We start from the raw sequence: 16,216 nt of genomic DNA on the forward strand, positions 1-16,216 counted from the left end.
GGTTTCTCTAGTCCAGACTACCCTATGTATGAATCCCCTCTATAACATCCCTAGTTTAGTTTCTATAACATATCTCTTTTAGTTTCTACCTGAAATTCTCGTGATTAAGAACTTCGTTTTTAGCAAGTTTTCCATTTACAAAAGTATTTCTCCCCATAACTTCTATCCATTGGTTCCAGCTTTGTCCTTTTTTTATTTTGAGACAGAGTCTCGCTCTGTCACCCAGGCTGGAGTGCAGTGGCGCAATCTCGGGTCACTGTAAGCTCCGCCTCCTGGATTCACGCCATTCTCCTGCCTCAGCCTCCTGAGTAGCTGGACTACAGGCGCCTGCCACCATGCCCAGCTATTTTTTTGGTATTTTTAGTAGAGATGGGGTTTCACCATGTTGGGCAGGCTGGTCTCGAACCCTCGACTTTGTGATCTGCCTGGCTTGGTCTCCCAAAGTGCTGGGATTACAGGCGTGAGTCACCATGCCCGACCTAGCTTTGTCTTTTGACATGAAGAATCTAGTCTCAAAAAAATTTGGGCTGGGCGCAGTGGCTGGAGGCCAAGCCAGGCAGATCACAAAGTCAAGGGTTCGAGACCAGCCTGCCCAATATGGTGAAACCCCGTCTCTACTAAAAACACAAACATTAGCCAGGCATGGAGGCAGCCGCCTGTACTCCTAGCTACTCCGCAGGGCCGAGGCAGGAAAATCGCTTGAACCTGGGAGGCGGAGGTTGCAGTGAGCCGAGATCACGCCATTGCACTCCAGCCTGGGCAACAAAAGTGAAACACTATCTCAAAAAAAAAAAAAATTCAATAGCACAAAAGGGTATACAGTCAATCTGGTCCCATTTAATACCAATGACTTTTTTTTTTTTTAGACTAAAATTCAAACTGTTGACACCACAATCATATTTTCTCTGTATCTCAACTCTCCCCTCATTCTCCACTTGCTCTGCAGTTATTCAGAAAAATCATTTACCCAAGTACCCAATAAGTCTATTTTTTTTCTATTTCATTAATTTTTGTCTCCCAGGGCTCCATCATCCATTGAGTCTAACAAGATGCTGGACTTTAAAAGAATTAGTCCTTTGTCCTCTCTACTCGACTGCTTCCCTTATTTTTACTTGTAGTTAAAGGGCTAGACACAAGACAAAAATTAAACCAATTATTTTATGAAATTTATTTTTTAAAAAATTCATTCACTCAGGAAGTTAACTCTCCTTTCTCCCAGACTATTCCAAAGTTGAGTCAAAAGAGAAAGGCGGCTGGGTGCAGAGGCTCACTGCCTGTAATCCCAGCACTTTGGGAGGCCAAGAAGGGTGGATGGCTTGAGGTCAAGAGTTCCAGATAAGCCTGGCCAACATGGTGAAACCCCGTCTCTACTAAAAATACAAAAATTAGCTAGGTGTGGTGGCGCCTGCCTGTAGTCCCAACTACTTGGGAAGCTCAGGCACAAGAATCGCTTGAACCTGGGAAGGTGAAGGTTGTAGTGGGCTGAGATCACATCACTGCACTCCAGCCTGGGCAACAGAGCGAGATCCCATCTCAAAGGAAAAAAAAAAAAGAGAAACGCTCTCAACCACTGCCTTCTTCTAGATAACAGTTGCACAATGATTCCCTCAACTTTTCAGGAAAAAGATTTATATAGCAATATATATAAAACTTAGCCAAGACCACAAAGCATTTACCCCTTTACTAAGAATTTCTGAGTCTGTGGTAAAATACTATTTTTAAAATCCATATACCTTTGACACATCTAACTACTAAGGAACAAATATAAATATTTATACAAAAGGATGTTCAGTGTAGTGTTATTTTAATTAGAAAAAATATATTAAAATACAGATTGTTGACATATTCAACAATTAGGGATCGGTAAATTATAGTAAGTCTGACAATACTACGAAGCCAACAAAACTGATGTCATAGAGGAATACTTAACTAGGGAAAGGTTCTAAATAAATGCAGAAAGATTTCACAACAGTATCTGTAGCATCCAACAAGGTAAACCACACCTTAAGCACAGTATATTGCTGTTTAAAAAAATAAAAGTCAGCCGGGCGCGGTGGCTCAACCCTGTAATCCCAGCACTTTGGGAGGCCGAGACGGGCGGATCACGAGATCAGGAGATCGAGACCATCCTGGCTAACCCGGTGAAACCCCGTCTCTACTAAAAAATACAAAAATCTAGCCGGGCGAGGTGGCGGGCGCCTGTAGTCCCAGCTACTCGGGAGGCTGAGGCAGGAGAATGGCGTAAACCCGGGAGGCGGAGCTTGCAGTGAGCTGAGATCCGGCCACTGCACTCCAGCCTGGGTGACAGAGCAAGACTCCGTCTCAAAAAAAAATAAATAAAATAAAATAAAATAAAAGTCACATCTATCAAACATGTCACTAAAATTTGCTCTAAGTTTCAAGCCTGACAGATCCAATGCTTGAAGGTTCTGTTACTCAATTAGATCATGCAGAACAAGTCAGTAATAATACTAGGCAAAAATGGCTGTGGCTCTGCTTCAGCGTGTTCTGCCAAGATACTGCCCAATCATGGAACTGTAGAACAGCTGTGACATCATCTTCAGGATGAAGTTTAAGTACTTCCCTACTTCTTTATGGGGTTACCACCCATTTGGCATGAAAGCTTTTGCAATCTCATAAATACTACAAAGATACACACACAAACACTTCACCTAAGGGAGTCCACTGTCTCAACGAGCTATAAGACCCATTCTCATAAAATCTGCTTATTCTTTAAAGCCTAATAAAGATTGTAAGAACAGTTTACAATCAGTTATGTAAAAATGTTAAGGAAAATAGTAACCAACAGAAAAGGCAGTACTAACTAAAATGGTAACTGGGCTTAGAAGCATATTCCTGAAATCCCAGCAGTTTTTGTTTTTTTTTTTCCGAGACAGAGTCTTGCTATCACCCAGGCTGGAGTGCAGTGGCACAATCTCAACTCACTAAAAGCTCCACCTACCGGGTTGATGCCATTCTCCTGCCTCAGCCACCCAAGTAGCTGGGACTACAGACGTCTGCCACCACGCCCGGCTAATTTTTTGTATTTTTCGTAGAGACGCGGTTTTACCATGTTAGCCCAGAACGGTCTCAATCTCCTGACCTTGTGATCCATCCGCCTCGGCCTCCCAAAGTGCTGGGATGACAGGCGTGAGCCACCAAGCCTAGCCAATCCCAGCAGTTCTTACAAGAGAGTAAACTAAAAAGTAACCTGACACAAGTATAACTGAAGCCTTTATTTGGTGGTTTGTTCACCAGCTGAGAACTAGGATACTCACTTATCAAGTCTTTATGGAATGGGTTTTTTTTATTTTTTTATGTTTTTTTTTTTGAGACAGACTTTTGCTCTTTCACCAGGCTGGAGTGCAGTGGCTCAATCTCAGCTCACTGCAACCTGTGCCTTCCTGGTTCAAGCAATTCTCCTGTCTCAGCCTCCCGAGTAGCTGGGATTACAGGCACCCGCCACCACGCCCAGCTAATCTTTGTATTTTTAGTAGACACAGGGTTTCACCATGTTGACCAGGCTGGTCTCGATCTCCTGACTTCATGATCCGCCCGCCTCAGCCTCTCAAAGTGCTAGGATTACAGGCATGAGCCACCGCACCCGGCTAATAGTTCAAAGCCACTGCACTCCAGCAGCCTGGGCAACAGAGTGAGACTCCGTCTCAAAAAAAAAAAAAAAAGAACCATTAGTTAGCTTACCAAAGACCCTAAATTCTGTTTATTATTGCATTCATTCTATGAAAACATTAAAAGGCTGGTCAATTCCAACACAGGAATCTTACACCTACATATCAGGTTCAATTATCATTAACTGAACCACTCTAGCAAACGTAATCAAAATACATACTTGATTAAAAGCTGAATTTTTTTTTTTTTGAGATGGAGTTTCATTCTTGTTGCCCAGGCTGGAGTGCAATGGCATGATCTCTGTTCACTGCAACCTCGGCCTCCCAGGTCAAGTGATTCTCCTGCCTCAGCCTCCCAAGTAGCTGGGATTACAGGCATGCACCACCATGCCCGGCTAATTTTTTTGTGTTTTTAGTAGAGACGGGGTTTCACCACGCTGTCCAGGCTGGTCTCGAACTCCTGACCTCAGGTGATCCGCCTACCTCGGCCTCCCAAAGTGCTGGGATTACAGGCGTGAGCCACAGCGCCTGGCCAAAAGCTAAATTAACAAAACCCAAATTTGTGACTGGTTTAGACAGAGTCTCCCTCTGTCACCCAGACTGGAGTGCAGTGGCGTGATCTCACCTCACTGCAACCCCTGCCTCCCGGGTTCAAGAAATTATCCTGCCTCAGACTCCCAAGCAGTTGGGATCACAGGTGCCCAAAACCACACCCAGCAATTTTTTTTTTTTTTTAAGTATTTTTTTTGTTTTTTGTTTTTTTGAGACGAAGTCTCGCTCTGTCACCCAGGTTGGAGTACAGTGGCATGACCTCAGCTCACTGCAAGCTCCGCCTCCCGGGTTCACGCCATTCTCCCACCTCAGCCTCCCAAGTAGCTGGGACTACAGGCGCACATCACCACGCCCGGCTAATTTTTTATATTTTCAGTAGAGACAGGTTTTCACATGAAAACCCGTGATCTCCTGACCTCGTGATCCGCCCACCTCGGCCTCCCAAAGTGCTGGGATTACAGATGTGAGCCACCGCGCCCGGCCCTTTTTTTTAGCATTTTTAGTAGAGACGGGATTTCACCATGCTGGCCTCAAACTGCTGACCTCAAGTGATCGGCCCACCTCTACCTACCAATGTGCTGGGATTACAGGCAAGAGCCACCCACGCCCAGCCTGCTACTCCATGTGTAAACCCATAGTTTTTCATCTGACCCCAGCAATGCAAAATTGAAAAGAAAATGAACCCAAATTTCTCCACTGGCCCTAACACACACAAGTCTATCTTAACAACTATGCTGCGCATTAAATTCATCATTTCCTTCCTGCTTTTAATCACAAGATGTAGGACAGAATTTTATTAGAAAGACTAATAAGATAGTACACATTTCAAGTGGATAAACCAAGCACCTAGATGCCCCTCACACATTTATAAATCTGCTATGCCACTAAAAGATGCCTAAAAGATCATGGCCTCCTTACTTGTCCCTCTAGAATCAGGAGCCTGATGATCACTTTAGAGCCCTTCAGATGTCTAGCAAAAAGCACCAATAAACTACTTTTTCTACAAAACACTGTAAATTTTATTTAGTTTTGAGACAGAGTCTTGCTCTGTTGCCCTGGCTGGAGTGCAGTGATGCAATCATGGCTCACTACAGCCTCAAACTCCTGGGCTCAAGTGATCCTCCTTCCTCAGCCTCCAGAGTAGCCAGAACAGGTGTGTGCCACCATGCCCAGCTAATTTTTTTTTCTTTTTTTTTTAGAGATGGGGTCTTAGTACACTGCCCAGGCTAGTCTTAAACTCCTGGGCCCAAGCAATCCTCCTGCCTCGGCCTCCCAAAGTGTTGGGATTGCAAGCATGAGCCACCACACCAGGCCAAAATATGGTAGTTTTTTTGGGGGGGTGGTGGGGAGATGGAGTTTAGCTCTTGTTTCCCAGGCTAGAGCACAATCTTGGCTCACCACAACCTCTGCCTTTCGGGTTCAAGTGATTCTCCTACCTCAGCCTCCCAAGTAGCTGGGATTACAGGCATGTGCCACCATGCCTGGCTAATTCTGTACTTTTAATAGAGATGAGGTTTCTCCATGTTGGTCAGGCTGGTCCTGACCTCAGGTGATCTGCCCACCTTAGCCTCCCAAAGTGCTGGGATTACAGGCGTGAGCCACTGTGCCTGGACTAATATGGAAGACTTTAAGTTCAACTATTAAATTGCGGGGAAGAGAGGAGTCACTGACAAGTATAACTCCATTTCTTATTAATCTGTACACACTGGAAGGCAAAATAGCAACTAACCCTACTTTAACTATATACCTCCAAGAAGACTGTACCGACGAGCCCTTCTTCCACTGCTAAAAGGAGTAAGTTCTCAGAGCCGCCTAACAATGCCTCAGATTCCAGATTACATATAATATCCCTATGAGTTCTTAACAAATTTAAGGAAAACAATGCTTGTTAGACTTTTATATTTGAGATTTATCAGCTCAGGATTCTCTCAACCACTAATATATATATCTTGAAAGAAAAATTTCTCCTTGCCTATAATCTTTTCACCTATTTCCTATGTTTAACAATGTCTAGGCCAGCTGCAGTGGCTCACACCTGTAATCCCAGCACTTTGGGAAGGGTCAGGGGCAGATCACTTGAGCTCAGGAGTTCAAGAACAGCCTGGACAACATGGTAAAACCCAGCTCTACAAAAAATATGAAAAACTAGCCGGGCATGGTGGTGCATGCCTGTGATCCCAGCTACTCATGAGGCTGAGATGGGAGGATCACTCGAGCCCAGAAAGTGGAGGCTGGAGTGGGCCAAAATCATGCCACTGCACTCCAGCCTGGGCAACACAGGGAGACCCTATCAAAAAAAAAGTAAGTATAAATCCCAGATAATATATGACTATCTGCTCCAACTAGTTTTATTATCCTTTTATAATGCTAAAGTTTACATTCACTCAACACTCACAAACGCTACCAACTCTTTCAAATTCAACTCTAGTTTGAATCCATTCCTCATCATTCTGCCCAAGATTCCCACCTGTTACAGAGGAATCAGAAAGTGACTCTTTTACACCGCCAATTGTCACAGGGAAGATAGAAGTGATTTCAAGAGTTGGTGATGATATATTGACTCTTGAAAATAACCACAAAACCCCAGTGAAGCCAAGTTAATCCAACAGAGGAATTTCGATTTTTCTCTGCCATATTATAGCCTCAATCTTCTGCTTTAATTTCTATGGTTTTATCACTTCCATTACCCCTCTGCATCTCCTTTGACTCATTCTTCACCTCTTTCTGCATTGTGTACTGTTTCTGCTTTCCTTTCAAAGTTCGTATTTCTGTCCTCTACTAATGTTCTCACATACCTTCACATTAGGGTTCAAGTATCAGAACCAATTATACTTCTATGAAGTCTTGAACTGTTAAGTGATACTGTATTCATTTACAGAGTTTTTAATAATGGTTCACTATATATAATACTTCTGTTCTAATTCCTCCTTCCCTAAAAATCTTAAGAATGTTAAGTGAGTTACCTTTTTAACACTTTCTTCTTCCTCTTGGCGTTTCTCATAGTGTGAGAAGTCATCAAAAATGGAAGTGGTGTGCTTGTAGCTGGCTATAATTTTCAACACCTGCTTAGCCTTTTCCAGAGGCACTTCCTGAGTGTCCCTAGAGTTGGTCACTGGTTTGTTCTCGTTGTTCTCTAGGCGAATGTGTCGCAGTTGGCTATTGGGAACGTCCTTCACAAAAATCCACCTGACATCGAAACGACCCTTCCATTTGTCCTGGGACCACACACCTGCACATGTGTTGTAGTCCACAGCAGATTTCATTTCTGCAACGCCACAGAAGTGTCCACTGCCGTTGACACTGAAAAGTAAGTAAACGGGGCCTTTCCCGTTCATGGAACGATAAGCAGCATCCAGTCTCTTGTTACCATGCTCTGTGCTGCACCAAATATTATACTTAATGGAACGGTGAATATCGTCCTCAGAGTAGCTCTTAATGATGAAAACCCGGCCATGTTTCAGATTCCAGTCAAAATCTTTGGGGTTATAGTTATTAATGGACCGAAGCTTCTCCAACACTGGGTGGGGTTCTGAAGGAGTAGATCCAGAACCAGCCTGAGACTGTCCTACTCCATTACCATCCACCCCATTATGACCGAACCCACTGCCACGGTTCCGAGGTGCTACCCAGCGGGTTGGCTGAGCTGCCTGTTGCTGGACTGAAAGCTGGGCAGGCTGTGGTGGAGGTGGAGGCAATGGCTGTGTCTGTTGCCCTACTGATGCCTGAGCCACTGGTGGGCTATTGTTAGCCTGCTGACCTACAGGCTGAGGAGACCCCTGGGTTGGCTGACCTATATTCTGAACCAAAGCCTGTGAGGGGGCTTTTGCAACGGGACCCTTGTTATCCCAAGTTCCAATATCCATGTTATGCTTTATCGGGGGTGGCGGAAGACTTGACCCTGCAATGCCATTCTTCGTCTTCAGTTTAGGTTGCTGTTTTGCAGGCTTGCTAGCAATATCAGCCCAAGATGCTGGTTTTGGAGGAGCAATGGTGGCTGGAGGCAAACTATTGGAAGCCACGATGTTACTAGTAATGGACCCACTACCAACAGCAGAACCTACAACTTTTGGAACATTGCTTGCAACTTCTGTGCTACCCAACTTCAGTGCTGCCATCCCTTGGTCTATAGTATTCATGCCAGGAGCCTTATTGAGGGTCTCATTGGCAAAAGCTGACTGTCCATCAATCATGGCTCCACCTAAGGAGCTAGGTGCATAAGCATAATTGCTACTATATCCAGAGCTCTGAGTAGACTGTCCCTGAGAACTGTTATTTCCCCATGCTGAGAAGTCAATCCCACTGGGAAAGAAATTAAAACCATGTTGACCAAGAAATGGAGTGCTACCTAGGGCTCCTGGTTGCCCAAACATTGCATCTGGTAGGAAGTGGGGCTCTCCGTTGCTCAGTTGTCCATAAGAAGTTAAGTAGGGCATGGCTGTGTCACCCCCAGTAGACCAAGCAGCTTCACCCAAAGAATAGGAGAAGCCAATGGAGGGACTGTAGTAACTGGGTAAGTAGGAATCTGACATGGCAGTATACGCATTATTCTGTGGAAGAAAAAAAAAAGGCAAATCAAAACACAAAGAATTATTATCAGGCTCTTTCCTCCCCCAACCTAGCTACACAATTCAAATATACTATAAAATAGAGTGTGCAGGCTGGGCATGGTGGCTCACACCTGTAATCCCTACACTTTGGGAGGCGGAGGTGGGCAGATCACCTGAGGTCAGGAGTTCGAGACCAACCTGGCCAACGTGACGAAACCCTGTCTACTTGGGAGGCCTGAGGCAGGAGAATCACTTGAACCCGGGAGGCAGAGATTGCAGTGAGCTGAGATTGCACCACTGCACTCCAGCCTGTGGGCAACAAGAGTGAAATTCCATCTCAAAAAAAAAGTGTGTGCAGCACATCAGATGATTTCCTATAAACACAAGGGCATTTTTTATATCATAGACATTTTGGTGTAGTAATTGAAACATTTAAACATTTAAAGTTAAGCTGATACAGTGAATATGGGCCTTAGCTTTAGTACTACAACTAAGAGAAAACTTAGCATTTCACAAACTAAGTCCTGAATGTTGAGGTAATCCTTTTAGCAACTACCTACGCGAACCAGGTAATAATAAAATAGTAACAAAAAGAAATGGAAATGTCAAGTTCTAGCCCAAATGTCTGTAGTCATTTCTCAATCATAAACCCAAAAGCAAGATTCACTACCAGTTTATAGTGCTAGCCTCTCAGCAAACTATCTGGGAATATCAACAGATTCCACTACTTAGTTATAACCTGAAAAGGAAATGCACAGTGGTTTCTGGAGGATGTAAAATGAGAAAAATGGCTGAGTGCAGTGGCTCCTGCCTGTAATCCCAGAACTTTGGGAGACAGAGAGGGGTGGATGACTTGAGGTCAGTTCGAGACCAGCCTGGCCATCATGACAAAACCCAGTCTCTACTAAAAATACAAAAAATTAGCCAGGCATGGTGGCACACACTTGTAGTCCCAGCTACTCAGGAGGCTGAGCCAGTAGAATCACTTGAATCCAGGAGGCAGAGGTTGCAGTGAGCCAGATGGCACCACTGCACTCCAGCCTGGGCAACAGAGCCAGACTGTCTAAAAAATAAATAAATAAAAACAGGCCGGGTACGGTGGCTTACGCCTCTAATTCCAGCACTCTGGGAGGCTGAGGTGGGCAAATCACTTGAGGCCAGGAGTTGGAGACCAGCCTGGCCAACATGATGAAACCCCGTCTCTACTAAAAATACAAAAATTAGCCGGGCATGGCAGCACCTGCCTGTAATCCCAGCTACTCGGGAGGCTAAGGTGGGAGAATTGCTTGAACCCAGGAGACGAGGTTGCAGTGAGCCAGACTGCACCACTGTACTGCAGCCTGGGCGACAGAGCAAGACTCCGTCTCAAAAAATAAATAGATAAATAAATAAATACATACATACATACATACATACATACATAAAAACAAAAGTGGGCCGGGCACGGTGGCTCAAGCCTGTAATCCCAGCACTTTGGGAGGCCGAGACGGGTGGATCACGAGGTCAGGAGATCGAGACCATCCTGGCTAACACAGTGAAACCCCGTCTCTACTAAAAAATACAAAAAACTAGCCGGGCGAGGTGGCGGGCGCCTGTAGTCCCAGCTACTCGGGGGGCTGAGGCAGTAGAATGGCGTAAATCCAGGAGGCGGAGCTTGCAGTGAGCCGAGATCTGGCCACTGCACTCCAGCCTGGGCAACAGAGCGAGACTCCGCCTCAAAAAAAACAAACAAACAAACAAACAAAAGTGAAGTCTTTTTACACATACCCTTTTCACATTTAAAAGTTCTCACAAAGGTAAGGTTAATAATTTTAGGTCAGGTGTGGTGGCTCACACCTGTAATCCCAGCACTTTGGGAGGCCGAGGCAGGCGGATCATGAGGTCAGGAGATCAAGACCATCCTGGCTAACATGGTGAAACCCCGTCTCTACTAAAAATACAAAAAATTAGCCAGGCATGGTGACGTGTGCCTGTAGTCCCAGCTACTCGGGAGGCTGAGGCAGGAGAATGGCGTGAACCCAGGAGGCGGAGATTGCAATGAGCTGAGATCGTGCCACTGCACTCCAGCCTGGGCGACAGAGCAAGACTCCGCCTCAAAAAAAAAAAAAAAAAATTTTAACAGACCCAAATCCATGTGTGTAAGAAATTCGGCCTATAATCAATGGATTAAACTTGAAGTATTATTCCAAAATAGGGTAATGAAAAGTTGGCAAAAAAGTAGATGACTTACTCTAGACAATAAACTAGATTCTCAGGTTACCCTTCCTCATCTACTAATCTAAGATTTATATTACCACCCAAATTTTTTTAAACAAAGACATTTAAGCTTTGGCTTACCTGAGAAAGAAAAATCAAATGCACTTAATATCATAGGTTATGCCAACATACAGTTGAATATCTACACCTGAACTGGCAGGCTCCCACATGCTCAAGCTCAAAAATCTGAATTACACAATGTTTTACAAGAACTACCTAGAATTATGCTTCTAAATGCTCCCACTCTCCCTGTTATAATGATTACGTAAGCAAACTACTTCAATAGCAGGAACCTATTAATAGTTCATTCCTCTACTTCCTTCCCTACTTTTCCTGATTAACTGGTTGTGTTTTGTGAAAACTTTTTTCCAATCACTTGCTCAAGTGGTTTCTATACTTTTAATGTTAAAAATTTTACACAGGGATTCTACAAGTTTTATGTGATAATCAGATCCATATATGCGCATGCAATTATTCAGGACTACTAACTGTATTTCATACAGCATATCTTCAGAACTTATAAACTTCTTGACCTTTTAGAGCATTTTGGAAGACATATTGCCAATTTTCCTTTCGGCCTATTAATCTGGGGAGTTATATTAGTTACAACTATGTAACTATGTCTCTGGGATCAGAGATAATAACACAAAAGAACTGCTGAATCAAACAAGTTTCTACATGCACAGGTCATATTAGTATTTGAATCTACATGCAACTTTACACTAAAAGATTACACCGCAAAAACCTCCAACATTACTGATCTTTGTGCTAAACAGTATTTTAACTTTCACTCCATTTTATAAATCCTATACTTCCCTTCAGTGAAAAATAAAGTTAGTCTCCACAGATGTAGCTGTAGCTCAACTCAAAAATTTCCTGACTCAGCCGAGCATGGTGGGGTACACCTGTAATCCCAACACTTCTGAGAGGTCGAGGAGGGCGGACCTCTTGAGCTTAGGAATTCAAGACCAGATTGGGCAACACAGTGAAACCCCCATCTCTACAAAAAATACAAAAAATTAGCCGGGCATGGTGGTCCCAGCTACTTGGGAGGCTGAGGCGGGCAAGATCACCTGGTAGGCTGAGGTTGCAGTGAGCCGAGATTGCACCACTGCACTCCAGCCTGGGTGACAAGAGTAACACTACGTCTCAAAAAAAAATTTTTTTCCTAACTCCAAAATAGTTCTGATAATCTAAGAACCCATAAACTAGAGAAAAGAAAGAGATCCAGTCCTCCAGCACTGAATGAAGTTCAGGTGACTATTTTTTAGAGACCAGGTCTTGTTCTGTCACCCAGGCTGGAGTGCAGTGGCTTTTCACAGGTATGATCATAGATAGCTCGCTGCAGCTTCAAACTTCTGAGCTCAAGAGATCTTCCCGCCTCCAGGTGATTTTGTATTAGAACTTTCCCTATAACACTAATCCAAAGTTTTCTGGGGTGAAAATTCAGAATATTTAACACTTGCAAGAAAAATTCTGCACTGCTACATTCTTGGTAAGGAGGAAGATAATTATTCACGCATATGTTACTGCCAGTAATCAGTATTACGTTCTCAATACGGTATGTTTGCTGACATTACAGAGATGGAAATCTCAACAGCCTCAGACATTTTCAGAAACTGTTCTGTAGCACATTAATAGGTATCAAGGAGGTGAACCCTCAGAGCATGAGATTTCCTGAGAGGGCAGAGAAAAAATACAGGTATTAAGAAAGTGAATCCTCGGCTAGGCGTGGTGGCTCACGCCTGTAATCCCAGCACTTTGGGAGGCCAGGCGGGTGGATCACCTGAGGTCAGGAGTTTAAGACCAGCCTGGCCAACATGAAACCCCATCTCTACTAGGAAAAAAAAAACAAAACAGGAAAACTAGCTGGGAGCGGTGGTGCACACCTGTAATCCCAGCTACTCAGGAGGCTGAGACAGGAGAATCGCTTGAACCCGAGAGGCGGAGGTTGGAGTGAGCCAAGATTGCGCCACTACACCCCAGCCTGGGCGACAGAGCGAGACTCAGTCTCGAAAAAGAAAAAAGAAAGTGAATCCTCAGAAAATGGGATGTATTGGTAGAAGGCAGAGAAAGAATATACTACATACACCCTTCGATCAGGTATGTAAATAGTTAACTACTCACGGGCCTTGCCTGTGGACTCAAGTAAGGTTCAAAATCATCATCGTTTAATCCATCCTTTTGATGTACAGATCCATTTTGTACTAAAGAAAAAAAAAACTCAATTAGGAGTGTCCCAATCCTATAATCTTCCTCTCAAATTAGTCCATATATGCTAACTAGAGAAAAACCTTACTAGTTAACAAAGTATGTAAGATTGAACTTCAAAAGGGTACGAGATGAGAGTGAATGCTGAAGCGATAGTCGCCAGTGAAAATGTCCCCCACCACCCAAAGCAAGTTGATCTAAAAAGGTCATTTTATTGGCTCCTCTGGATTTCCATTCCCTCCCGCTTCCCCTCCCCCATCACATGAGAGTACTTCCAGAGAGTGATCCACGAGGATGAAAAACAAAGGCCTTTTAAGACCTACAGGAAACTAAGGACCTGGAGCGTTTCAAAACCCAATCCACCCCCACCCTTAATGAATTACTCCTTGTTAGCGAAAAAGCTGTTCGCCAGCTGCAAGAACACACCGAAAGGGTCAAATACTTAAGTGTGCGGCACCTGCGAACTAAGCGGCTTCCGAAAGGTCCTCCGCCCGGGGCGCTTCCCGGAGACCCCGCCCCCACCGCCCCGCGTCCCCCTCCCGGCCCAGGGCCACCGGCGGAGCGGGGCTTACCTTTGTTTCCTTGACCTTTTGGTCTCTGCAGGGGAAGGAAACGTCGCCGAGCAGCAAGTTGTCCAAAGGAGAAATGGAAAAGGAAGAACAAATTAAGGCAGGGCCCGAAGGGAGAATAAAGGAGCAGGCCCGAGGGGAGGCGTCAGGAATGGTAGTGAGGAAGAGGCTGAAAATGGGAGGCGGGGGAGAGCGCCAGGCCCGTGGGGCAGGGAAGAAAACGCGGCACACGCGCCAGCTGCAACGCGAGGAACCCAGGGCTTTAAGGAAGGGGAAGGAAACAAGGAAGGAAAACGAGGCCCGCTTAGAGAAGGGAACGCCGCGCGGCCCGGCCCGTGGGCTCCAAGGCCCGAGGAGAAGCGGGAAGAGCAGGCTAAGGGCGAGGCGCCGGGCGCGGCCGGCCTGAGAGGCCCGAAACCCGGCCCGCGAGAGGCGCCGCCTCGGCTCGGCCTGCCCGGGGGCGGCTGGCCCTGGCCTAGTCGGGCTCCTTCTCGCCTCACACAATGGCCGAGGCATGCGGGCCGGGCCTGTACCTGCTCCAAGAGGCTGCTGGCCGACATGGCTCTCGGATCCTCGCGGGCGGCGACGGCGGCGAACTCTCCTCAGCGCGGCGGCGGTGGCAGATGAGCCCCGGCTGCGGGAGCAGGCGGCGGCTTTTGTCCCTGACACTCGGGGGCCTCGGCGGACGCAGCGGAGACACAGCGCGCGGCTCAAGCTCCGGCTCCGACTCGGCGACGCTCTAGCCCAAGAGCTCAACGCCCGTCTCTATGCTTTTACGCGCGCGCCCGCCCCTCACCGCCGAAAGCAGAGCGCCGAACAGCGGAGGCGGACGGCGCGCGCGGCGCGAGCGCTGACTCTCACATTCACTCACCCACGCGGAAGGGGCCTGGCGCGAAGCACCCCGGGAAGGGAGAGGCCGGCCGCGGCGCCCTCTGGCGGATTGGAGGAGCGGAAGCTGTGCTCACGGCCTCCCCGCCCCCACCGCCCCGGGATTAAGGCCTAGGGGGTTGGGGACGACCAGGGTCGCACCACGAGGTTTTTGACTAACACCTGGAAAGACTAGCGTTGGCTTCAGAAAAACGACAAAAGCCGGTTTCTCAGTGAGGGAGGGGCCTCCAAAGCCCGCGAGACCTTAAAATGAACCTGCCTCCCAGCTGCAAGTGATACCCCACCCCCATCTGGGAGGTAACCCGACCCCTGGGGAGTCACACCGCCCTCAGGGAAACTTCTTGGGGGCCCTGTCCGGGAGTGACTCGCCCCCGCCCCCGCGAGGGGCTTGGTCATCCTCCTCTGTTAGCAGACTACAGAAAGAGTACCAGAGAGCAAAACGCTCACTGAAAGAATCCAGTCTCCTGCAAAAGACGTTCACTCCTTAGCATTGCAGGAAGGAGAATCTACAATTTATTTTCGGGGAAATCGCTGGACCACAAGATAATCTGTTCAACTGTGGACTTTATTTCCAAGAAAAATACACCTCACGCATCTACACAAAACTTTCAAGGAGTCCGGAGAACCTATGAATCGTAAGGACCTTAGGGAAGCAAGGAAATTAACATTATTGAAATACCAGCTGTGGGTCAGGCTTTGTTAGGTATTTTCAAACACATTAAAGTCTTTCTACAACTTCAAAATCGCTATCAGTCCTTCGGTTTTTTACGACTGGAAAAACAGAAAGGTTAAGTAATGTGCCCAAGTTTACAAAGCTGTTAAATAGCCAGGTCTATCTGACACTAACATAATGGTATCTCTCTACCCCTACGAGAGACTCTATGTTAGGGAACCAGAATCTAGGGGAGATGCAAAGGATGGGCAAAAATATTTTCAATCAGAAGCAAAGCCAACTCATACAGGAATACTTGATACTAGGAAACCCCATATAATAGCTTTTGTTATTGCAAGTATGTCGTGGTAAACAGGTAACTAATGCACTAATTGTCAACCTCATACTATCCACACGCTGGATGGATATAGGAGGCTTGGGTGGTCTCAGTAGTAAAATAAATAACATGGCATTTTGGATTTAACATAATAATTTGGTCAAAGTGCTCAAAACACTGTTTTTCCCCTGCCCATAATCACATTTATGGTAGGAATGAATAAGGTCAGGCGCCAAAGGTGAAGGGCTTTTAATGAAGACTAAAATGTCAAGTCTGGGAGCACAGATTCCATCAAGGGAATAGAATAAACCTAGTAATACTTCTTTTTAAAAATACTCGGCCATGGCAGGTGCGGTGGCTCACGCCTGTAATCTCAGCACTTTGGGAGGCCAAGGCGGGTGGATCACGAGGTCAGGAGATCGAGACCATCCTGGCTAACACGGTGAAACTCCGTCTCTACTAAAAATACAAAAAACTAGCCAGGCGTGGTGGCGGAAGCCTGTAGTCCCAGCTACTCGGGAGGCTGAGGCAGCAGAATGAACCTGGGAGGCGGAGCTTGCAGTGAGCCGAGATCG

The 16,216-nt window shown here is 46.0% G+C and overlaps 1 protein-coding gene across 1 annotated transcript in view; it reads right to left on the minus strand.

The window, feature by feature from the left end:
* Positions 1–14,784, minus strand: part of YTHDF2 (YTH N6-methyladenosine RNA binding protein F2) — a 36,339-nt gene extending 21,555 nt beyond the window's left edge. Inside the window, exons 1-4 of the mRNA XM_007979750.3 lie at positions 14,298–14,784; positions 13,768–13,792; positions 13,112–13,191; positions 7,145–8,728 (exon numbers count right to left, since the gene is read on the minus strand). Of these exons, the coding sequence (XP_007977941.1) occupies positions 7,145–8,728; positions 13,112–13,191; positions 13,768–13,792; positions 14,298–14,324 (1,716 nt within the window). The 5' untranslated portion in view covers positions 14,325–14,784. The remainder of the gene's footprint in view (positions 1–7,144; positions 8,729–13,111; positions 13,192–13,767; positions 13,793–14,297) is intronic.
* Between the last annotated feature and the right edge of the window lie 1,432 nt (positions 14,785–16,216).

This window comes from Chlorocebus sabaeus, chromosome 20 (assembly GCF_047675955.1).
Source record: "Chlorocebus sabaeus isolate Y175 chromosome 20, mChlSab1.0.hap1, whole genome shotgun sequence".
NCBI classification, from domain to species: domain Eukaryota; kingdom Metazoa; phylum Chordata; class Mammalia; order Primates; family Cercopithecidae; genus Chlorocebus; species Chlorocebus sabaeus.